The sequence below is a fragment of the Diplotaxodon limnothrissa genome, linkage group LG15 (assembly GCF_057381915.1).
Source record: "Diplotaxodon limnothrissa isolate DT_005_m linkage group LG15, D_limnothrissa_male_GT1.1, whole genome shotgun sequence".
Lineage (NCBI taxonomy): Eukaryota > Metazoa > Chordata > Actinopteri > Cichliformes > Cichlidae > Diplotaxodon > Diplotaxodon limnothrissa.
This window is the reverse complement of record NC_140610.1, coordinates 31,822,218-31,848,441: the sequence shown is the minus strand read 5'-3', so window position 1 is coordinate 31,848,441 and position 26,224 is coordinate 31,822,218. Positions and strand designations below refer to the sequence as shown.

General features: G+C 40.9%; 1 protein-coding gene across 1 annotated transcript in view; it reads left to right on the top strand.

Annotated features, from left to right (window-relative positions):
* The window catches only part of fynb (FYN proto-oncogene, Src family tyrosine kinase b), an 87,428-nt gene that overhangs the window by 35,113 nt on the left and 26,091 nt on the right, over nucleotides 1-26,224 (top strand). Inside the window, exons 3-4 of the mRNA XM_085373126.1 lie at nucleotides 17,256-17,512; nucleotides 24,384-24,480. Of these exons, the coding sequence (XP_085229252.1) occupies nucleotides 17,266-17,512; nucleotides 24,384-24,480 (344 nt within the window). The 5' untranslated portion in view covers nucleotides 17,256-17,265. The remainder of the gene's footprint in view (nucleotides 1-17,255; nucleotides 17,513-24,383; nucleotides 24,481-26,224) is intronic.

Genomic DNA, 26,224 nt, shown 5'->3' with positions numbered 1-26,224 from the left:
TAATGCCTTTTGAGAATCATTTGTCATCCCTGGGTCCCCCTTAAACACAAAGTACTTCCATACGCTGCCATTCCTATCAATGAGTCAGAGCAGCACTATCGTAGCAGCTGCATGAGTAGCCATCTTCCTCGTGTAGTTGTTACTATGCCATCTGTAGTTTTTTGTGCTTGTGGGCTTCCCTCTTCTTCTTCTTCTTCTTCTTCTTCTCCTCCTTCTTCTTCTTCTTCTTCTTCAGTATGTAAAGCAAGAGTAGAACACTTGTACATGCTGTACACTAGCAATGGTATCTACAGTACCAAAGAAAAAGTGCCTTTGCTTTTTACATTTTCTAAAGTATCAGTTTTCGTGATGTAGGAGTAAAGTTAGGCTGCATTGTGACTTTGATTAGTAGTAAGCTATCAACTTTTTTTTTTTCTTAATTTGTATTTTACAGGACGGGTTACGATTGGACTCACATACTTTGAATGTATTTTCTACTTTCCTTCTCTATATTTTTATTGTTAGACTCTACTTTGCATAATTCACAGTTAAAAAGTGTAGTTATTTCATACTGGGGATTGATATAGCCCCTCTCTTCATCACTGGCCTCAAACTACTTAGACCACTTATGATACACAACCACTGCCAAAAATAAAAAGTTTGCACTCATGGGTTTATTTTAATAATGAACCTCAAGTGTGTGTTCTAAGGATATCGCTGACATGCTGACCAACTACCCCGACCTGCAATTACTGTTACTGAAAAATGATCCTTTAGCCAAGATGGACATTTTAATGCCCCATGAGAGAGTTGGTATTAGCACTCAATGTTGTGTTCCACGTTCCACCTCATGTAAACATGTGATGCGAATGACAATAAAGCTCCTTGAATACTTGAATATATATATATATATTAGGGGTGCAACAATACACAAAATTCACGGTTCGGTTCGATACTTTGGTGTCACGGTTCGATATTTTTTCGATACAAAAAAATGTTCATGCCTTTTTAATTTGTCATTTATTAAAATTATAAATATATATTTTAACTCAAAAGTACAGTTTTTAAATTTAACCCTAACCCTTGTGCGTGTTTTTTATTTTGACAGCGAATGCGCACCTGCGGACCACTTATGTGCAGCCCTGGTTATTTAGCTCAGCATATCGCAGCCACAGAAATTATTTTGTCCATGAAACCATAAAGCTGCACTTTCTTTTTGCCTTATAGTCTGATTTGTCATAACTTTTCCGTTTTGCGGTAAGCTTTTCTTTGGCTGTCACTTCTTCACCCTGACCTGTCTTATTTGGCTCAGCAGAACTGAAATATATATCCTGCTGCTTTTACACACACACTCACATAAGCTCAGCGATTCTCTGCGCGATCAACCTCTCACATGTTTAAGCTGCGGGAGATTTCACTTGTCATGTTTGCATAGTAAGCTAACGATTAATAAGACGATGTCAGAGGAATTGGTGCGCAAATTATCATCACTCACAGATCAGTGCTGTCGCTCTCTATACACAGTTCACGCGATTGCAAAGTGAAAGCAAAAAACAAGCGCAAAGTCAAACGCGATTTCAATATGTCACATATTGACAGTGGCTCACCGATGCCAATGACATAATTACCCAGCTACATTTCCGAAAGAATGCAAAAGCATTGACATATATTTTTCCTTCCTACAATAGGCCGACGGGCAGGGGAGAGATAGATTTTGGTAGCCCGACTGGAAAAATCTCTAGCCCCAGGATGTTGGGCTAGCGATTTTGCGAGCCCTGTATCTGATTGAGGAATCACTCATCTTTGGAAAAGAGAGTTTATTACAGAGAAATGTCTCTTTCCAAAATAAAAGCTATACTATCCGCTTCTTCTGGGCTATATTCTCAGCAGCATAAGGAGAATCATGTGCTAACAGCTGTCTAAATGACTCGGCTAAAGTTAGTAGCATGCTTGTTGTTTTTGTCTTTGCACTAGGATGATGTCGGCGTAAATGTGCAGTCATATTCGTTGTGTTCCCACTAGTGCTTTCAGGTTAATCTCGTTGAAATGACCTTAACGCCACAACACGGCAAATCTCCGTTAACGAGCTACCGCCGATCGCCCCGTGCATGGGGCTAGACGGCCAACACGTTAACGAGCTAACTGCACTAACACACTAGTTCACACCAATGTAATTAAGCATTGCATGGCACATCCAACATACTGTTTTACTTTAGTCCATGACTCGCTTACCTTCAGGGTCATACGTCACATGAAAACCAAAATAATTCCAAACACCAGATCTGAATGAGGGTGGGGGAGGTCCATGTTGCAAGCAGAGCTTAACTTCTGTCTCGCTAGCTTGCCCTGCGCTCTTCCTTCTGACTATGCTGTCTGTGTTGAGCGCTCAGTGGATCTGCGCTCGACAGTGCAGCCTAGGCGGAGTAGTCGAACGCAGATTCACTGAGCGCTCAACACAGACAGCATCGTCAGAAGGAAAGTTGATAAAATAAATTACAAATTTTGTATTGTTCAATACATATGCGTACCGAACCGAAAGCACTGTATCGAACGGTTCAATATCGATACGAATATCGTTGCACCCCTAATATATATATATATATATATATATATATACACACATATATCCTATTCATTCCAACAACGCCCTGTTTTCGTCTCTTGCCCACCGATGCCTTCTTGTTCCAGTAGCCCACTTGTCGCCAGGGTGCCGTCAGTGGTCCCCGTGGTAATCGGAGCACTAGGTGCGGTGACTCCCAAGCTAGGCGAGTGGCTCCAGCAGATCCCGGGAACAACATCGGAGATCTCTGTCCAGAAGAGCGCAGTCCTGGGAACAGCTAAGATACTGCGCAGGACCCTCAAGCTCCCAGGCCTCTGGTAGAGGACCCGAGCTTGAAGGATAAACCGCCCGCAGGGGCGTGCTGGGTGTTATATATATATATATATATATATATATATATATATATATATATATATATATATATATATATATATATATATATATATATATATATATATATATATATATATATATATATATACACATGGCTCAGTCCTATCACATGATCACAAAAATATGTCTGAGGTGACAAAATCACAGTGACATTTGTGAAGTGAATGAGGAACTGTGACTTATTAAGGAGTCAGGATTTTTGGATGTTTTTCATTTTCACAGTTGTTTTCTTTACCAGATGAACTCTTATGGGAGGAAAGTAAAGCTGAAACACATATTTACATCTTGCTGCATTTTGTATAAGTTCATATCAATCAATCAATCAATCTTTATTTATAAAGCACTTTTCATACAGAAAAAATGTAGCACAAAGTGCTTTACATAGTTAAAAGCAGCCCACCCCACCCTCCAACTCACTCCCCACACTCTCAATACACATATATACCCCCACCCACACACACATACACACACGCGCACACTTAAAGAGTAAAAATTGGGCTGGGCTCGCATGAGCCAAGTGAGGAAACATTATAACAGAGAGCCGTCTGCACCGGGAGCCGGTCACAGACCGCAGCCTCCGGGCTGGGCACACAGCCGAAGGGAGGCAAAGGAGCCCCCCAACCAGGCTGAGAGGACCCCAGAGACCCAGCAGCCACGGTCAATAACAGCCCCGGTGCAGAGAGCGCCCTCCGAGGAAACACTGGAGATATGACGCAATACGATGTATACAGGGTAAAATGATAAAATAAATAAGAACAGGATACAATATAAATATAAATATAAATAGAGTAAGAAGATTAAAAAATGAATAAGAATAAAATCAAGAAATATTAGGTAAATCCTAAATTAATAATAGAATAACAGGATAGAATAAATAAGCATAAAAAATAAATAAACGCTAAGTAAAAGCTAAATTAAAAAGGTGGGTCTTGAGCCTGTTCTTAAAAACATGTACGTTCTCTGCGGCCCTGAGCTCCTCCGGCAGGCTGTTCCACAGACGAGGACCATACCACTGAAAAGCTGCCTCTCCGTGAGTATGTGTCCTGACTTTAGGGACAATCAAAAGGCCAGTACCAGAGGACCTCAGGGTCCGCGAGGGTTCGTATGGTAAAAGCAGATCTGAGAGATAAGAAGGCCCAAGACCATTAAGACATTTAAAAACCAATAAAAGAACTTTAAGTTTAAGTTTAAGTTTACTCAAGTTTAAAACAACAACTACACTAAAGCTATTCTGTTATACCTGTATGCAAAAAATAAATAAATTCATAGTTCAGCAATACTGATCAATCTAATAAACTTAAACCTACACCATCCTCCCTATTCTGGTATTTTAAAGAGTACTTAGCATAAATATTAAGCAACCTAACTAATAGGGTTCCAACTCCCAGCAACAACAAAAATAAATAAATAAAAAATAGGGAACCACCCCTCACGCTCCACCTCATGATGCTTAATCGACGTAATCAACCTTAATTTGATGCAGTGTGGAAAAAAAAATGCACAGAAATCAATTATTTTTCAAGAAATATTAAATAGATTCAACATCTTTCTTCAACAAAATTGCAGACTGCACAGATGGTACCTTCCCAAAGGAAAAAGTACTATAGCTTACTAGGGTATATATATTAGACTTAATAGTCACTATATACAGTAATTGACTTCTATTCATTTTACATCAAATTAAAACTTTGGGTGTCAGATAATTATTTATTAAAAGCTAGACATTTTAAATGAGAATAAGAAAGAAAAGTATGTCTTTGTGCCCCCTTTTCCCTGTTAATGCCCTATCGGCCCCCCTGGCTAAACTTTGCTAGATCCGCCCCTGCACAGTTACCAGCGTCAGCTACGTAGAAAAAGATCCTGGAGTAGAAAGTAATAATAAATACATTCTAACAACAGCTGATCAAGCTTAAACGTGCTGCTGTTGTTCAGCCGCTGGTTTCCTCTTTCTGGTGCAAAGTGGGCCAAAAACAAACAAGAGAGACGGACTCGCGACAGAAAAGCCGATCAGCTGATCGTTAAGCAGTTTCATGATTGAAGTAGCAGCAGGAGAGGCAGTCGCTTGTTAAGCTTAACGCAGGAATGCTTTACAAACATTCAGAGATGGACTTACACACTTGCTTTACTTCTCTCGGGGATAACTTTGTCGGAGATGAAATGCCAGGTTGCTAGCGAAGCTCCAAATGCTATCCAGACCACCAACAGGTCCCGCATGCCACAGCCTCTCTATCACGTGATGCATACTGCTCCGACGTGCTAACGTTCTGAGGCGAGTTACGGCGTGTTGCAAGTTTTGTGAGGTGCTTTCGTGATATTTAATGGATCGGATTACATTTTTTATTTTTCTCCGATATCCGATCCAGTAATTAAGGTCAGTATCGGACCGATACCGATACGTAATATCGGATCGGTCCATCTCTAATTTACATGTTAGGTTTTCTACCTTGCTCAGTTGAAGCAAAGCACTTGAATAAAACCGAAAGCTAATTGACAGTTTCCTCCAAGCAGCCGAGGAATATTTCAATGAGGAGAGCAGACGTAGCATCTCGTGTTGGTGTTGATTCATTCAGGGCTCAGGGGAAGAGTGGGGGGGCTGCCAGGTCAAGTCCTGGACACAGCTGCATTATTAACAGAAGGTCAGCTGTCAGCACGTCTGCAGGGTTCACATCAAGCAGCTCCCTGTGTTTCTGAGCCTGCGGCTGGGATGTTTGTAACCTTGTATGCCATTTAATGAAGGTTCATGAACTTTTTCTTTCTTGTTCAATAAAGCAGAGGCAGACCACAAGGAGCACATAACACAGAGCATCTGGAACAGATTTTATTACTGAACCATAAAAACACATATAAGATGCAGTGTCGTGAATGAGCACCTACGACTATTGAGATGAATAAATTATAGGGTTGTAATTAAATAAGGGATTTTACACATTCATATTCTCTAAAATACATAAATTACACACCTATATACCTGGTTAATAGGAACAAAAACCCAAGATTTTTCTTGCGATCCACAGATCAGTGGATGAATCACTTGCTGTTAAAGTTGCTGTTCAGGGTTTGTAGGTTCAGCTCCTACCTGAAGACACAGCATGTCTGGAGCAAAATAATCGTTTTCTAACAAAGTCTAAGAGTTCTGTCTCCACCCTGGAGGATCACAAGGTGTCGACTGTCATCTTCTCCCAGCTCTTCATCACTGTCGGTGCTTCTGACGCTGAGCCGCCCTGACACAATGGTGTCACGGCGTGCTCCACCCAGCCTGGGTTATGCTGACAGGAGTAGGGAGGACAGAGACATGTACCTTTTTCCACAATGTGGAGAGTGCTGGGAGAGATGCAGTTGAGACCTGTGTTGTTGTGATCTACGCTCACCCACCAGGAAGGGATGCAGACAAACATGTTGCGTCTCAGCTCTCTCCCAGCAGAGGCAGGAGGAAGGCTTATTCTTGCTTTGACAGCTCACAGCTCATAATCCCAACCAGAGCGGAGATACTGCACCCTGAAATGAACCACGAAGCAGTGCATTTTATCCTCTATGGCGTTATCCTGTTCAGGCTGAGGAGCTCACAAGATAGTCAGATTTTTAATGAAGGGGGGTTGGGGCATCCTCTGGAAGACCTCCTGCAGAGACAAAGTGCTGCTGAGCACACGATTATGAAGCCCTTTGCTTTCCAGACTCTGCTCCACCCAACCTCTTTAAAATAAACTGAAGCCAAACCGCTGCATGACTACTTACTTAAGGGCAAAATGGAGAGTTTACCTGTTTAAATGGGGAAGCTAGTAGCAGCTGCACATGCCAAGTGAAAATATATTTTCACATATCCTGCCTTGCTTTGTTCCTGGGTCGTTAATCAGGGCCTGTAGTCATAACCGAGTCATTGCCAGCTAAAAGTAGCTTTCTCCACGTGTTCCTTTTGAAACCCAACCAGCTGAAGTGTCTTTGGTCACTTGTGTGTATTTTTCCTTTGCTACCCTGGTTCCTTAGAAAACGGAGCCTGCTCTGTGTGAAATGGTTTGGTCAGCCTGGCAGAGGCCACCCTCTAAGCAGCTGGGGGAGGAAAGGACCGCAGATGCTGCAGCAGTGCTGTTGTGTCAGCATTGATTCCTCTGTGATGTGGCAGGTGACCTCAGTGAACCCACAGCTGAATAAGGACTACCAAGCTCCAAGCCACACAGACATGGTGATTTTTAAGTCCATCATATTGATTGTCAAATTAGAATGGGATTGATTCCATTTTTTTTACTCCTATTAAACAAATGTTCTTTAGCAAGGTTAGATTATTATTTTACTGATGATCCAGATCAAATAAAAGCAAATATAAAGACTAGAATGCAAAGTTGACATAATTTAAAAAAAAAAAACAAAAGCCATAAGTAAATTATGGAATAAATACACAATTTAAAAAAAAAAAAAACAACTCAATTATTCATAATTTAATGTATATACATACAGGATAATTAATATATAGGTAAGTTAATACAGAAGCAAATTAAATTGAAATAATTAGTGTGAGGTTTTCAGGAATGAAATCATTACCAACTGAAAGAATATCAACTAAAAAATGATTTTTGGTGCAATACATTTAAAAAAACAAATACTGATTGAGTTTTCCTTCACTGATTTATTTTGATTCTGGCAATTTTGGGGTCGCTGCATTTACAAGAGCAAATTCTTGCTATGCAATGGCTAATTTATTTTTCTTAACCGGACCTTTTCAGTAACCCCACACAGTATTGCGGCTGTTAAATAACTGATAAACTCTCTAAGGTTGCCGAGCATTCAGCCGGGCTATTCTTAGATCCTCGTCAGTGAACAGTGTTTCACAGCTTCACACAGTCTTGTGCAGAGTAAAAGCAGAGTGACTGGACACTAAGGCTGCGTAAATATTATGGTTGAACTGTTGATTCAAGTGTAGTGACCTGGCTTCTTAAATCGGGAGGCTGCTCACATGTTTATGCCCGATAGGTTGCATTTGGTAATCTGCAGCTTTAGTGGGAAGCAGGTTTAGGGGTGTACTCTTATAGTTGGTGTACATATCAATAAATCAGACAGGAAGCGATGGAGTGAGGCCTGGGAGTACATCCTTCCATCTGTCTGTGTGTGAGCGACTGACCTTGACCAGCACAGACATCCTCCCTCCACAGGGCGCTGCATGACAGCGGTGGGACGGCACGCTGCGAGGGCAGAGACAAGGCTTTCCCCCAGCAGAGACGGGCGCAGCATGTGACAGCCCGAGCCCATCATTAGCCTGCTCCTTTGTCAAGCCCCTGCACCCACGTATATTTTCCTCTCTTTCTGTCTATTCATTTCAGCACTCACCACCTTCTTTTCCACCCCCCTGTCGACTCACTCCTTCACTTCAGCTCCGTCTCACACTTGCCTCCCCCATCTTCCTCCAGTGGTTGAGCCACCGTTCTTCCTCCTTTGCTTCATGCCCTCCTTCCAGGCCCCGTAATCCTTTTCTTCTGCATTATTACTCCATGCCCACCTCTGATTCTATGTCTCTCTGATTCAGGGCACAGATGATGTGAAGTGGACAGTTATTTTGTGATGTGTCATCTGTTCTACAACAGTGAGAAACTAAACATTTGGTTGAATGACCAGTGACCAACCTGTGCAAGCTGCAGAAAAAGGTGGTGCAAGCAGCTTCGTGTTGGGACTTCATATTACTTGTGGGCGGTGTCAGATAGCTGTCACGGACACCTCCTACATTTTAGACTTTCTGGGTCTCTGTGTTCCCTCAAAGGTCAGCATTGTCAAGGGAGCTTAAAAATGAATTTGCATGAAATTGCACGCTGTATTAATGCGCATGAACTGATGTTTTTAACAGGGGGCAGAAAAATAGCTCATGCAAACGCACTTTAATTTGACTTTTATTGTTGCTGGCTGTGCAATTTCTATATAAACTGTAGGTCAGATTAGAGAATTTACACTAACTCTCCTGAGCATCTTTTTGCCTTTATTTAACCACAGCAGGCAGGAAATATTAGGGTGCGATTGCAGTCAGAGTCAGCTTTAAGTATGAGCTTATATTATGTTAAATATGTACACCGTATATAAATGACAATTATTTTATAGCCTGATAGTTCAGTCATTCTTGGAGGTAACTCCAGTTCCTTGAGTGTTGTGTCGTGGGCACTTTTACCTTTATCAACTCCTTCATAAGTCATCATTAAAAGAGAGTGACTACTCCTTGTTGTTCTCCCTTAAACTGAGTAAGTACAGGAGCTCGCATTCTTGCTCTGGAGAAGTCACCACTTTCCTTTCTTCTCAATCATTAGTCTAGACAGTTTCACTAGGATCTGACCTAAGCCCTTCAGTATTCAAGGGGAAGGAAAAAGCCTTCCCTCAGGGGTTAATGTAACATTGTGTCCTCCAGCTCCATCTACTTCAACCACTCAGAGCCTTCTCCCTCCTCTCCTGATTTTAATGAACCTCAATCCATCACCTCCCCATCAAATATGAATGCAGTCAGGGAGCGCTGCCTTCAATGGATGCCTCCAAACACAGTGACATACCTTCAGGCCTGCACAGCCATCCAATGAATTATTTACCCAAGTGCACGGTTGGTTGTGCCTCTGGTCAAAGCCCCCAGTGCCCTCCTTTATCCCCCCATCTTTTCTTTAACAGGAATCATATTTCACACCGAGTTAATCTATATTCATTCCTTTAACTCCTTTAATGATGCTCTTCACATCTTTAGGTGCTTTAGGTCTTTGGCTCCAATTAAAGAGCCTAATGAATTTTGACCATCCAATGAATAGCCTTTTGCGTTAACTAATTATAGATCCAACTCCACTACTGGTCATGTTCTGCTCTGTAATTGGATTTTCACCAAGAGTTTATTGATTTCATGTTGAATAAGGATGAAATATAGAAGGGGTGCTTAGTCTGATGTGTAGCATGCAAGGACGTGGAGAACTGTATTGCTTTCTTGTAAAGATTCATTTTAAAGGCAAATAATTTGCGTTGAATAAACAAATTTTAGAGACATTTTGCAGAAGTGCCTTGTGTTGGTGGTGGGCAGTGATTAGGCACCTCTATAGCAGCTCCTGCTTCACTCTGGGTGAGGAGAAGAGACACTGCAGGGAATAAACAGCAAAACAGCCCCTATGGCAAGCAGGTGACTTTTTTTTTTTCTGTGGAGGAGGAATAATTAATCAGTGGAGAGGGCAGTGTGAAAAGGAGGGAAGGAAGTGGAAAAGAAAGAGATGAAAGGGGCTTCAGTTCAAAGACAGCAGTCAGTGATGAGCCTGGCCCACTGCAGCAGGCTATGGAGGAAGGCCCCAGACAAACAGGGCTGTCTTTGGAGGAACGCAGAGTACATTCAGCATGGAACCAGCAATCCGATTGCATCAGTGATTGGTCTAATTGATTTGAGTTTTAAGAAAAGCAGAATAATTGCATTGTGGCCTAAAAATATTTTTAACATAAACAAAGTTTCATGGCTGCTCGATAACAATAAAATACCTAATGAGGGAATATCGTTCAAAGAAGTGAAGGTACTCTCGGAATAGGATAAAAAAAAGTAATCATAACAAGGAGAACTGAAGATCTTGTTGAAGCTCATTTTTAACTGACACGTTACAAAGACTTTTTTTTTTTTCTTTCATTTGTCACCACGAGCCTTGTTATGTCTGTCTGGAGCATCAAAAACTGTCAGCTACCAAACGTCTGGCATCAAACGTCTGGCCAGAGGCAGCGTGCCTGCATGAAAATAATTGGCAGTTTTTTTGAACAGCTGGTAAATGAGACATTGATCGTTAAACCTGAATGAAATTAACAGCTGTTCAACCACCAACCTTTCACCCATCCACTTTCTATGGCTTATCTCAGGTTTGGTCACAGGTGCAGCAGTCCAAACCACCCTGTCGCTGGCCAGAGCTTATAGCTCTTGTGGGAGGGATACCTAGGCATTCCCAAGTCATCACAGGGACAGTGTGTCCTCTGTCTGCCCGGGGGTTCCTAAATGGTTGATAATCCCAAACAACTCAGCGAGGAGGTTTCTAGGAGGCCTTCTATCCAAATACCCAACCAACCTAGACTTTCCTTTCAACGGAGAGGAACAGCAACTTGTCTCTGAGCATTCAGATAAAACTGAGGTTACTGTACTCGGCCCCGAAAATCTTAGAAATATGGTATCTAACCAGATTCTTACTCTGTATGGCATTACCTTGGCCTCCAGTAACACTGTAAGGAACCTTGGAGTGATTTTTGTCCAGGATATGTCCTTCAATGCACATATTAAACAAATATGTAAGACTGCTTTCTTCCATTTGCGCAACATCTCTAGAATTAGAAATAAAAATCTCTCTCAGAGTGACGCTGAAAAGCTAGTTCATGCATTTATTACTTCTAGGCTGGACGACTATAATTCATTATATTCAGGAAGTCCTAAAAACTCCCTGAAAAGCCTTCAGCTAATCCAAAATGCTGCAGCAAGAGTACTGACAGGGACCAGAAAGAGATAGCATAGTTCTCCTGTTTTGGCTTCCCTTCATTGGCTCCCTGTTAAATCCAGAATTGAATTCAAAATCCTGCTCCTCACATACAAGGTCTTAAATAATCAGGCTCCATCTTATCTCAATGACCTTGTAGTACCATATCATAATACATTTCTCTGTATGTATTATTGTAGGGTCTACCTTACAATATAAAGCGCCTTGAGGCGACTGTTGTTGTGATTTGGCGTTATATAAATAAAATTGAAATTGAATCCCTTGAGTGACTGAGCTCCTCACCCTGTTTCCGAGTTCCTTCGAGGAAAACCCATTTCTGACATTTGCACCTGATATACTATCAGATATATTACCAGCTGACTGCAGCAAACATCCAATAGATTAAAAAGTTACTGCATAAAAAAGTACCCAGTGGAAATAGACAACCATTTTCTTCTGCTCAGTAGGAATCCCATAGTTTGCTATTTCAGCTACACGGGGAAAGCAACATATAGCTAAAAAGGCCCAATGTAAGTGCCTTTTTCTTCATGTTGGTGTTGGGCAATATACCATTTTTCCACGAGATACTTATACCTGGTGGCAGATTCAGTTTTGTAAAGTTTTTCATTGCTGTTGCTAGCTGGCTAACACATAAGCTATGGTTATCCATTATTTATAAAAGTTATTTTTCTCATTTTTTTAATGACTACAACAATAAACATGTGTTTATCTTAAAACAGTGATGTGATTTCTATGATTAAAATTGCTTTAATTTAATAAATTAACGTTATTTCACCCACTCGGCCTGCAAAGTTCAAATGTAAAGGATCTTTTAACATATTTAACATAAAGGTAACCTAAACAATTAAGAGGTGCCAGGGCTGCTTCTATCCCAGCAGAGTGAAGTAGAATAGAAGAACAATCCTCTGACTTTACACTGTCTGTATCTTCTGCTACCACTCTGAGTGACAGCAGGGCCTTCATAGTGCTTTCATATTGCATATTAATGTTGAGAGATGCTCTGTGTGTGCATCATTGAGTGCATTTACAAGTCTATTTTTCTCTGTGTCATCGCTCTTTATCTGCCTTTAATCAGAAGCAAAAATGTGTCAAAAGCATCGAGCTCTGTGTGACCAGCTGTAATGCTAAGCCATCCATTCTGGAATATAGACCTGATCTGTCATCATCCTTCCTCCATAGATTAGCGTTTAACAGCAGGAACAGCTTTCCATCCAGCTCAGAGGGATCAATACATCGGTTTCCCTTCTATAAAATCTGATTCTGCCTCTGCCAAGTGTGGGTTATGTAGAGGGTCGGAATACACAGCAGTTGATGTTGGCTTCTGCTGGGAGCGTACGATTAGAGATGCTCTACAGGCTCGCACTGAGCGTAGTGTTGCTGCTGTTGTCGCCTAGCCTTCCCTGCCTTCCCTGCGTCCTGTCACTGATCATTACAGCGTCCCCTGACAGAGTGTGCTGGTGCACTGCTTCTTCATGCATAGCCTTCTATTCACTCTGTCTGCTGGTTTCATAGCTTTAGCATAGGTCAGCTCAAGTTCAGCCAGAGGATGAAAAGGGTATTGTCCACTCCTGATTTTCATCCTTACATAACGAAGATGTCCACACTTCGTGTTTTGTATAATATCTGGCATTATACAGCATAAAATTTCCTTTGGAATTAATAATGTATTTCTGATTCTGATTAATATGAATAATACACAATACAATACAATACAATACAGAAAGAACAAAGAGTAAAACAGAACACTTTGTTTGAAAGGCATATCTTTGCCGAAGATGTTAAACGCAAACCAATATTACAGTAAGACTGGTCTCTGTTCTACACCTCCACTTGCTGTGACAACCTCTGATTGTCTTGACAGGCATTTCGGCCTCTGTCTGCACTTTGGTGCCATCTGAGGGACTGGTCTATAATTATGTTGAAAGAGAATAGTCACAGTGTGTCAGTCAGCATGAGGCACCTGTTCTAAATGGTTAGTCACTGTTCTGGCATCAACAAAGAGTCAAGCCCAGGAGAGGGTAGCACTTGGAAGCTCTCTCCTTATAACGGTGGACCGATGTAGCATCCACATGATTGCGAAAGCATAGATTGAATATTCCATTTTATTTATAAAACAACTGTTTACAACAGTCTTCTTAAGGCACTTTCTATTGTAAGGTAAAGGCCCAGCAATATTAGGGTGAAATTAATGATATGATCCCCTGTGAGGAAGCCCGTGTGACAGTAGAGAGGAAGAAATCCCCTTTAACAGTAAAAAAAAAAAGCTTAGGAAGGTGCAACTATCTTTATCACAGGAATTTCTTCCCAAATTGATTTGATGTCATTAGCGAGGTACAGTTTTTGGATTTTAAAACAGTCAAGACTTAATTTAGATGCAGACTTGCAGCCGTAGTTAAAAAGATATAATAAAAGTATTTAACTGTTTGGGGGATTACAGGTATTTTATACATAAGGTCTAAAGAGATGTTGATGCAAATGAAGGAGGTCATACTCTGAAAAACCAACATCAACCCACATAGCAAAATTGGTATGGCCCGGATCTGGCCCACACAATGTGCTTACACATGGCACACATACCACAAAGAATGACGGCCCTGTGCTGGCACAGAACAGTTTCAGCTCTGGCCCCAGATGTCAGCCTAATGTGTGTCAAGCAATGTAATAACAACATGTGCCGGAACATAATAGTACAAAAGTAACATGACAAAACTCTGTTTAGACACTGAATTAACTGATTCTTAGATAGGTCTTTCCTACTCTCCCGGATTACTCAAAGTGCTCTATACAACATGCCAAATTCACACACTTTCTCTAAACTGGGCGCTTCCTAACTACATTCATACTCTTGACATGCAGACTGGAGGAGCCAGGAATCGAACCACTAACCTTCCAATCAGTAGATGACCTGCTCTACCTCCTGAGTTACAGCCACCCGGTGGTACACATGAGTAAACCCTCACTACGTTTTGGAAAAAGTGTACACTCACAAACCTGTCAAACCTGCGTTTGAAATGTTGGCCCATAGCAGTATAGTATTGCAACGTGGTATTTGGGTCTTTTAACTGAAATAGGAAAATCGGAACATAAACAGTGTCATCATTGCCAGACCTGTCCCACATCTGGTTGACATACACCCTGCCATGACACCAGTCAGTCAGAAGGCTTAATGCCGGATCTGGGCCAGACCTGTTTTCTATGAGCCTGGGCCACATAAACCAAACTACAATCGGGCCAGCTGTGGCATGCCATCACATAAACAGTGCCATCTATGCCAGGCCTGGCCCCTATTTGGATGACATAACACACGTACCATGCCAGAAGTCAGCCAGCAGTGCTGGCTTGACACTACATCCGGGCCAGACCTGTCTGCTATGTGGGAACGCAACACCAACAACAACCGTCAGACCAATAGTAGAAATTTTTGACTGGGAATATCAACCATCTAATACATTCTCAAAAGTACTGGCAAGAGCGCCAAAAGGCCTGAAAGACCACAATAGACAGTTTTCTTCTTTGGTTTTGAAGGAGAAGTTAAGGAGATGTTAAAGGAGGTGTGTCATTGTTAAGGGCTACTGACAAAGAAATGGGATATACTTCAATGACCAACTCATTGACCTGATCTCATCCCAAAAGAGCATGATTTTTGCTTACTGAAGGCAGAACTGAAGGAAGAGAGACCAGCAAACAAGCTGCAACTGAACACGGACACAGTACGTGCCTGGTAGAGCATCTTAAGCAGAGGTTGTCCAACTGCAGGCTTCAAGGGCCCGTCTCCTGCAAGTTTTAGATGTGTTCTTGATCCAACACAGCTGATTTAAATAGCTAAATTACCTCCTTAACATGTCTTGAAGTTTTCTAGAGGCCTGGTAATGAACTAATCATTTGATTCAGGTGTGTTGACCCAGGGTGGTATCTAAAACCTGCAGGACACCAGTCCTTAAGGCCTCGAGTTGGGCATCCCTGATCTTAAGGAAAGAAAGTGAATTTTGTAATGTCCATTGTTCTAGAGCTCAGACAGTCACTTCACTGTCACTTTCAAGTCTCACGGATCAGTTTGGTCAGTTTTAACTTTTCATATCCATGAACAGTGATAGGTATAAACCTAACAGTAATCTGTCAGAATCCAACCCTCAGTGAGATACAAGACAGGCAGTATCAAAGCACCCTGGTATCTGAACAGCAGAAACAACAAAAGCATGAAAATAAGACTGACAGTGTAAACTTGTCCTGGGGTAGAATACCAGTGGAAAGGTCATTATCAGTTCAAAGTGAAAATGGTTCTTCCCCTAGGCAACATGAATGTGCTCAACAAGTTTTTTGACACTCTGTCTAAGCAGATGAGGAAAATTCACATCAAATCGGGTGTGAAGGTGATGCTGGGAGACACGTTGAAACTGCAAGAGATTATTCTCCTAGAAAAGTTAAATATCCTCAGCAGTTTTTCTTAGTCGTTGGCTATAATGGTTCATGATGTGGTTCTGTCTATCTGTGTCACAGTATCCTGTTTATCAGGGACATTATCGATTGATAGAAGACTCATATTCCTTCCTATGATCTGTGATCCACTTGCTGCTGTAGATCAGGGGTGGGGAACTCTAGAGCTCAAGGGCCCGGTGTCCTGCAGGTTTTAGATATCACCCTGGGTCAAATGATTAGTTCATTACCAGGCCTCTGGAGAACTTCAAGCCATGTTGAGGAGGCAATTTAGTCATTTGAATCAGCTGTGTTGGATCAAGGACACATCGAAAACCTGCAGGACACCGGCTCTCGAGGCCTGGAGTTCCCCACCCCTGCTGTAGATCATGGATCATGGGAAGAAGGAGGGGAATCCTACACTCCTTATTTAATATTCTCTTTTCACAAGTGAATAAATTAAATTCTTTTCTGCAGTCACTGGAGGCAAAAGACAGAAGGAAACTAGGGTTTAAAAAGAAACAGGAAGTGAATATATATTTTCATGTAACAGGCCAGAGCTTAAGGCCTGATCAGGATTTTGTTTTCCAAGGAGAGACAAGATTTATTGCTCATTCTTTCTTATGTTCCATTCCAATAGTCTTATATTTATAGATTTTTTCCTTTAAGGAAACAATTAGATGTTTTTTATTTATTTATTTAGGAATATACTAAATTGGGTAAGAAGAGTGAGCTGCTTTCAATACTGACCAATCTTACTTGTAAGCTAGAGGCAGGGATGCATGAACTGAGATTTATAGGTACAGAAATCTTCGAGCACATGAAAGACAGGTGAAGATTGTTACTGACTTTGATTAGGAGGCTCTGTGATAAAACTAGCGTCCAATCGCCGACTCTCCATCCTCCTACAGCTATCCATTAAGATTGACGAGGTGACATTGACAGCATGGCTCTGTGCCTCCGCACCGTCAATGTGATAGGAGCTGTTTTTCTTCCTGGCCATAAAAGAGAAACACTGTTTGTGTGACTCATCCAGAGACCAAGCTGTATGTCAGGCTATGTAAAAAAAGGTCCCCGTGTCTCAGACCAGAGTGCTAATCAGTGGAAGGATCTCAGCTGTAGAGAAAATGGTGTGAACTAAAACCTTTTAACAGAGCGATGGCTTCAGTTCTGTTTGTTGTGGAGTGTGGCTAAGCTCTGTTCTCCAGCTCATCCTATCGATCCACCCATCAGGTTGAAAGTATATAATTTTTATTTATTGCCTGAATTAAGGCTCTTGTAGCGTGTTTATTTCCCTTGCTCATTATTACATTTCATTCCTTATTACTTATATAATCAGTTGGATGGGTTTCTTTTGGTTAGCTGCAGTCATTTTGTTTTTAATGACCTGTCACTCCAGTCAACAGTTATTATCCAAACTCAAAAAATGCCTCTTGTTTCTGTGTCGTGAACAGATTATAGATAATGGGCTGTGTGCAATGCAAGGATAAGGAGGCAACCAAACTCACAGATGACCGAGACAACAGCATCTCCCAGGGAGCGGGCTACCGCTATGGGGCCGACCCCACGCCACAGCACTACCCCAACTTCGGGGTCACCGCCATCCCCAACTACAACAACTTCCATGCTCCTGTAGGACAGGGGATGACCGTCTTCGGGGGAGTCAGCACTTCCTCACACACGGGAACGCTGAGGACCCGGGGTGGAACAGGTAAAGGAATCACAATTTTTATTTCTGAATGTGAAAGTAATGAAAAGTGATTCAATATATATATATTAATTGCACAGTAATATACAGTATGCTTAGCATTTGCTGTAAGACCTGTCCTGATTAGGGTTTTTTTCCCTGAGCTATAAACCCTGAGCACGTGCATGTTAGCTTCAGAAACGTAGATCCATTTGTTGAAGATCCCAGTGTAGGGAGACTAAGCAGTGCTGTCAAAATTCCCTTCTTTATACCTAATTTATATTGCCATCCTCATCTTGATGGGTTTTCCACTTTGTCACAGTACTAATGAATGTACCTGCACAGGCAGGCCAGCAGGGTACCTCGCATGTCTAAACAACTTTGACATGAAAGAGCGTTGGTACTTAAGGTTGATTTATCAATATCCAGAGCTTTACCAATTCAATTTAGTTCAATTCAATGTGATTATATTTACAAAGGGCTAAATCATAGCAACAGTCATTTCAAGGAGCTTTATATTGTAAGGTAAAGACTTTACAGTAATACAGAGAAAATTAGACGGCCCTCTTTGTCCAAGCACTGGCAACAGTGGGAAGGAAAAACTCCTTTTTAACAGGAAGAAACCTCCTGTAGAACCAGGCTCAGGAAGGGACATCAATCAGCCGTAACCTGCTGGTGGTTGGGGTCGGGAGGCTGGGAAAAAAATAACAATAAGTGATGATTAAATGCAAGTGGTGTACAAGTGAGTGGCAAGTGCTGTGGCAAGTACACAGATGTATACATCTCCTGTTGCGCCTTGACTGTTTTTATCTGTGCTGTACCTACACCTTACCTTACCTACATTGTACCAGTGCCGTCCTTACACTACACCTGTGCTTTACCTATGCACAAAAGGTTTAGGTTCAGTTTTAAATTATAAATGAAGCCTTAGTTATTTCCTTTCATCTCCGTACAGTCATAAACCCTCCATTAATTACCAAATCTTTTATTAAAACATTTTTTCATGTGCTCTAAAACTTTGCCCTAAATTTGTGATTAAACACAGTGCTGGTATGCCAATTTACCCTGCAAAGGAAACTGACTGAAGTTTCTAGTATGTCTGTCGACAGGTATTAGTGTTGTTGTTGGATGCTGTAGTGTTCCAGCTAAGATCGTGGCAGAACATGACGGTGTTGTCGTAGGCTTCTGAGGACTCAAACACAGAGACAATAACCTTTTCATCTATCACAAGTTTATCACGGGTTACATCGTGGACAGCTGTGATCTTATTAGTTGCAAATTGGAAGGTCAACGCCAAACAAAGTCAGAGTTGAAGCTAATTGAACTTTTACAACAGTGAAGTATAAAATCCAACGGTGCTTCAGACTTTAGGATCCCAACAAATATGACTGCAATGTCTCTCTTCAGTTTTAAAAAGCATTTAGTTATATTTTATAAGTTATATTTTCTAAATTCTAAAAGCACATTAACAGGGAAGACAAAAAGTCGTCCCTTTCACTGTGGGTTGAAAACGCCTCCCTTGGCCACCATTATCTCCATGAATTGTGTCTTTTGAACTTCTTTGTATCATTAACATTAACAAGTGGGACAAAGAATACCACTTTCCCACTGCAATTCTGCCATGAGGATGCCAGACAATTCAAGTTCATTTGAAGCGTATCAAGACTTTGATGACTCTGCTCACAACAGCCAGTTTTGATCCCTGGACTTGGATGATAACAGAATGGGAAAACAAAGAGCAGAGCTTGCCTGTCACCACTGCTGTGATATAGGGCAAAAAAACCTTTATATTCAGCTTCTTTTGCAGATCTGCTCAGTGGCAAACAGATTAGACTGTGTTTGTAGTTGTTAGTTACCATTTGGGAATAGTGTGACATATAAAAAGAGCAACTCTCCCTTAGAAAATCACTGCAGAAGAGAAGCAGAAAACTGATCATATCCTTGTTCCATCTTTGCTTTCGCATCTGAGCAGTCCTGTCATGTGAAGTGTGAGGACAATGCTGCTGAGAGACAAATGGTATTTTGCAAACAAGCAACATAGAGGGAGTAAATAACAAATTTCTTGGAGAAAATACTCTTTATTGCTTGACAGAAGACGGGAAGGATTTCCATCACAGCCTGAAGTGTGAGTGTTAGTTCTTTTTGTTTCAGTCCCACACAATTAAGGTGCTGACTGGGCCTAGTAATAGTGTTGTGCTCACAGCCACCCACAGGCATACGCCTCCATATGCAAAAGCAAACTAAGAGGGGTTTCTCTTGCTGTTAAAGACTTCCCATAACATCCCAAAAACCTCGACAGTCCGACCCCAGCCCGGCCATGTCAGGAATGTCCGACTGGCATTAGCACCGGCCTTTGTGTGCCGGTTTCATTGTTTAGGTAGGGAATATTCCTACTCAGGATATCCTTTGTGTTTGATTGAGTCCAGGCTGCTATGCAGAGGAACTCTGCATTTCCACTCAACTTAGCAGAACACTCCCTGAAAGTGTGGATTATTTTTCTGCTCTGTATAATCCAAATCCACACGGTGGTAGAGAAGCAGAGAGGGGTTTAGCTCTTTAATTTTCTCCTGGTGGGAGAAATTTGGATGTAAGCCGGCCTTCCCTTTAAAGCCTTGTTATAACGCAGCTGCCTAGCTCATTCTCCTCAGCCCCAGTCAGCCCCTTCAGTGGAGCTGGTATCTGAAATCTTATTGATCAGTTGATCTTTTGCTGATGTCATTCTCCCCAAATGGAAACTTTCGGCTAGTACCATGGTCTTATGTAACTAATTGAGTGGCATCGCAACAGACAACTCTGATCGATAAACTAGTTTATAGTTGGCGCTCACCTCTGCTGACCTAATCGAACATTCAAACACCACAAACAGCTGTTCTGGCTTGAAGGTTTTGTTGATGTTGTTCGGTTGGAGAACTCGAGTGTTTCAATCAAACACTCTTTTTAAAGGTCTCCTCTCACATCTGTGTTGGTTTTTCACATAAGTAACAGCAGGTCCTCTTTATCTGCAGTTCCATCACCCAGAGCGCCACAACAAGCCTCTTCATATCACTGCTGCCTCCTGACAAAGAATCCGTTTGATGAGACTCTGATGAGAAATTACTTGAATTATCAAGCCGGTGTAAGTGGACTCTAAAGAATTGCCTGTTCAGCTTTCATATGTCAAACACTCCACAGCATCAAACAGCTGCTGTCGTCTCAGACCTGAGACCTGTTACGAGGCGAGACAAATGGAGCGAAACTAAAATTGGATTTCCGAGCTGTTAAAAGATAATATTTGATTTGGGGTCTTATTTTCATAACTGGAGCCATCATTTGTTATTGATAATATCATTACAGTTACAGTTGATGAAATGGTGGAAGAAAGATGAGCATCCAGATAATCAGAGAAGTTTTTGTCTGTCGTTAAGATAAATTCCAGTTCAAAGACCAACTTTCTTGTTCAACTTTCAGGAGCTTTGCGTGCATGCGTATGGTAACGTATGGCTGTTTACATGTTCTTGTCTGTACTTTAACCTCCCATAAGAGGTATCTCCGTCATCGCAGTAGTTTTTTAATTGGCGAAAGACAATCATTCAAATAGCATTGAAAAATGGTCTGTTTGATATTATCTGTTTGTCAGTCTATCAGTATCAGTAATAGCCATTAAATTTAAAAAAAGAAGAAATAAGAAACACCCTTCAACTATGTTATGTGTGTTGACGTTGTATAGCTTGTCCACCAGAGGGCTTCCTTGTTGGTGGCATATGTGTTTGGAACAATAAAGAACTACACTTACCTTTATGTTTTATGTGTTTCAAGAAAAAAGAACATCCGCCAATATGTTGAAATTAATAAAATATCACGCTCTGTAAGTGACATTATATATATCCACTAAAAAGTCAGCAGAAAACAATTTTCTTTCTATAACTTACCAGAACTAGATTTTTGCTTTTTCTCTGCATATCTACGTGAAGTATGTTCACCTAATATTGAAAGAGGAAAACTTTCCATCAATGTATTTCACAAAGTAGTTACCAACTTGCCATATTATGCCACTCGCATGTGTGTTCAACTGTGCTCCAGATGGTGCAATCGAGCTACAGCTACTTTTCTGTACAAATTATGGGGTTGTTTGTAAATTACCTCAAGTATCATTTTCTGCTTTATGTAATGTTAACCAAAAAATGGGTAAACTCAGCAAATATCAAAGCATTATATACCCACATTAATAGATGCAGAATGGGCTAATAGCAGCTAATGATATCAGCAGGTTAGGAGGAGGTAACTGTTTAATCTGTTTTATTTGTGGTAAAATGTTATAGAAAATACAAACACAGCTAGATTACAGATTCTGCCATGTAAAGCCTGTTATAAAAATGATGTTTCAACCTTTCAGATGTTACTGTTAACAACTTTAGATTTCGAAGTTGTATCTGTTATAAGTAACATTACAAATACAGTGTAAAGACAGAGTAAGGGTTTCACACTGTATTAATAAGTACTCATATTGTATAAGCAGGTTGTTTTGCTCTCACTTATCCAAGTCGTTGCATTCATTTGACTCAGTCCCAGTCAGTAGAATCGTTATTTGGACATTGAAAGCATTACATTAACTGCTTTCGTTTCACACATTGCGAGGTTTTCCAGTTGAACTTTCCACAACACCTGCCTTGTTGTCAGGATTATTGCAGTTTGGTGTGACAAACAGAGAAGCAGAAAGGCATTCGAGATTTGTTCATAAAAGTCACTTTGTAATGGCTTTTGAAAGGGAAAACAACAACTTCTGCTCTATTTCAGCCAGCTTGATGTTTTCAGTCTTGTCTGTGTGGAGTCGTTGAGATAATGCTGGCATGGCTGAAAAGGTTTTGCAGGCCACTGGTCTTTATCTCGAGTTTTAGCCAGTCTGATGGGAGTCAGGCTGGATTGAAGTAAGTCCATATTCAAGCTTCTGTCACTGGACAATTCAATGTCAGACCTTTGGCTGCCCTGCTGCTACATTCACATTACTGTCAGCTTTATCTAATTGAAGTGGTGGATTTGCTTTAGGCAAGCAGGAGCTCTGGCTTGTAAGGTCAATTTTGAACTTTTGCCAACACTTTGAAACTATCTTGTAGCAGTTTTAGCAGTTCTGTGTGGGTTTTAGCTTCAATTAAAGGTAAGCAAAGATCACTCCATGTCACAATGTTGCCAGAATTTGACTGAGCCAGTGTCTAGACAAAATGCCTTTTTGATTGTTTCTTCTATTGCTTTTTTATTACTGTACCAGTTTGAATTTCTTTCTTCCTTAGTCTCTTTTTATTGTTGACCTCCTGTTATCCAATAACATATTCTATAAAAGGTGTGTAAGGGTCAGAAAACAGTGCTGAGATAGATATTTAAAGGATACTGTTCTTTCTTACATCTGTGATAAGAGGTAAATTAACAAAACTGGTGGAGGAGAATATTGATTCTGCAAAAGTTAGTCTACAAATATAAAGCATATAGTGTCACAGAGTAAACGTGATCTGTATGATTAAGACTCGCTGGTTCTTTTAGACTAAAAGCCTTCCCGAATCCTTAAAAAGATGAAGACAATAATCTAAAAATAAGGACTTAACTGGTAAATCAGGTCTTCAAATATTCAGAATGCTAAGACCTGAGAAGCAGGAATCAACATACAGCTTTTTCTTCTAACATTACAATTTAAAATTAATCTCAAAATATTGCTCAAGGGTTTCGATCCTGGCACAGAAGGAATCAAATCAGTGAAAAGCAGCAATTCCAGGTCAAGCAGCTCTAACATATTAGCCTAAATTGATAGCCTACATACAAAATTTCCACGGTGACAAGGACATGGGCAAGCCTGCAATGAACTACATGAACCAAATATTATTGCTTTGTCAAATTGCTTAACCATAGTGGCATTAACAAAGGTATTAGAAGGTCATAAATATAACTTGTGGTAAACTGCAGGAAGCTGGTGGATTTAGTTTGTGTCTGACGTGTCGGTTTGATGGTTTGAAACCATTATAAAACAAGGTTTCTATCTGATATTTCAATGTTTATGTTTTATCTTTCAGATGATCCAGTATTCACATCCACCACACACCATGATTGTACAGAAACTGAACTTGTATCTTTTTAGCTCGTTTTTGTCTGTTTCTGATTTAGTCATTGGACTTCAACCCAGTGCAATCGATCAATGTCTCTCTGGAAAGATGGACGGTGCTGTTGTCCATCGCTCTTTCCAATTTAGCCATGGTTGGCAGCATCGTATCTCCTCCTTGATCTTCTTTCAAGAATCTTCAGCATTTTGTGGTTATCGGTGAAATTAATGCTGCGAAGGGAGTTAAGGGCTAAACATTCTAACAGTCTATCCTCAAAGAGCACTTGATTATATACACAGAAAGTGACGGCAGTACTTGTGTGTAGAAGGAGTCTCATCAACACTGAACATGTTAAAGAGGATTTGGATCGTGACTATGTTAGAAAAAGCTTTGAACGGACATTACGGAGCTACAGCAGAACCTATCCTAGTGTATGTACAGTCAGTCTCTACTACCTCAGGCTAAACAGTTCCAACTGCCAACCAAAAAATAGTTTTAATATATTTTAAGAACCTCCTTAGTACCATACAATAGTATACAATCAATCAAATAGTTCCATTTTTTCTGCTTTTGTCTTCACCCATTCGGCTGAAGTTCTTGTACAAGATCTTTAATTTTTACCTTCTAGGAGTTGCATCTAAAAAGTCATGTTGTTCTGATTTTAAAAGTTTAAAAAGATCTGCTACCATACAATGTACTTCACACAGTTGTTCCTTTATCCTCATTGTGAAGGAGCTGTTGTTGCAGCTCATTTCAGTTCAGAGTGTAATTTTAAACTTGATTTTCTTGCTAATCCTCCTAGCGCTGACACTATGGTTTGGTCCCTCCTGCAGGAGTCACCCTCTTTGTGGCACTTTATGACTACGAGGCACGGACAGAAGATGACCTCAGCTTCAAGAAGGGAGAGAGGTTCCAGATTATCAACAGCACGTAAGTTGCAGCTGCTTATCAGTCTGTCCACACTCAGGAGAAATGCAAGTCTACGAGAAGATGGCGCTAGCTACTTGGAGAGGTGCAGACAAGTTTTCAGATGAGTCGAAAGTGGCAGCTTGTACACGAAAAAGAAATGTTTTGGTTTCATAATGTAGAGCAGGAAAGAGCCCAAAATAAGCCTGCTTTACTGCTTCAGTTTGTGAAACATAAAAGCTGTGTTCTGCTCTGGCAACCTCAGCGTTGAAAACTCAATTATTCAAACCATGAAATAAGACCTAAGACCACAGTAGCTGGTTGAGAAAGCCAGAATTGGCAGCAGCTTTTCATAGGGTATGGCATTAAAGGGTGCAGAGCCTTTCACATGAGGTAAAAGTGGTGGCTTGAACAAGCAATATGACAGTCATGATTTTACAGAGGGTGGAGCAGGATCTCCAACCAGCAGTGATGAGTGTAGTGTAACTTCAAGACTTCCTTCTGAACAGGAAGTGCCTAGGTTACACCCACAGTCATGTTGGCTTGCCTTTCTGCTAGTCAGCAGAACTGCAGCAAAGTGTGTGTGTGTGTGTGTGTGTGTGTGTGTGTGTGTGTGTGTGTGTGTGTGTGTGTGTGTGTGTGTGTGTGTGTGTGTGTGTGTGTGTGTGAAACTGAACAAGAAAAGAGCCACAATCATCTGCCAGCTCTTTAACTATCCTTGATGGTTTTCATTGTCTTTGTGTCTGCATCCGGCTGCATCTCAGCCTGCCTCTGTTTGTTTGGGTTCCTGCGGCAGTGCGCTGACATTTGAGGAGAGCATGAACACTGCTGGGACTGCGCTGTGACCCTGTTCTCCTTCACATTTCATTGTAATAAGGTTGCTCAGTACATGTGCAGAATAGCACTGCAGAGGGGACCCATATAGTTTCAGAATTAAACAGTAGGCTGTGAGTGTTGCTGTTAGTTTTGTGATTTCTAAGCACATGAACACAGTGGAGTGACAGTATTATGTTGCTGGTATATTGCTGCTGGATTTCAAAATTGAATATTTATTTTTCAGAGAAAAGTTGGGTTTATTACTTGTAAGAAGAATGCAACCATGAAAACAAAGTTTCTATCAATCTAGTATATAACACTGTATAGTGTATAACACTGATATTGACTTCAGTTTTCCTTATAAGGCTAATAAGATCAAACTTATATGCAAAGATGAGAAATCACAGAAGCTTGTTTACTTGCTAACAGTAGGTGCAGATGGTAACTGATCTCAGAGCAGTGAAAGCAGAGCCAGCAGCAGCTTGTCTACCTCGCTAGTCTCTTGTCTCTTATCAGTTTCTTGTCAAATACGAGAGGTTTATCCACAATGCTCACACATAGACACCAGAAAAAGCTGCTGACTTTACATTGTGACAAGCTTAAATCAGGACAGATACACCAGCAGAAATGAGACACACTTCAGATTTCACTGGACTCATAGTCATTCAGAGTTAAGGCTGCTTCCAGCGACAACAATATGGCAGTAATTTTTAAGAGACGGAGAGAGATGAGACAGGCTATGATGAAGAGCGCTGTTTGAGATGCAAAGGGAAAGAAATCTTTTGCTTTGAAATTGATGTTTATTTTTTGATTTCACTGGGCAAGTAGTGCTACCTTGCTTTCCCTGACTGAGATCAATGTATATAAATGGTAATTGTCACCCACTGGTTTTGGAGTGACCATATTGAGTTAAGAGGGTGGACCGCTAAGTTTTCAGCTTTTGGCTTTTACA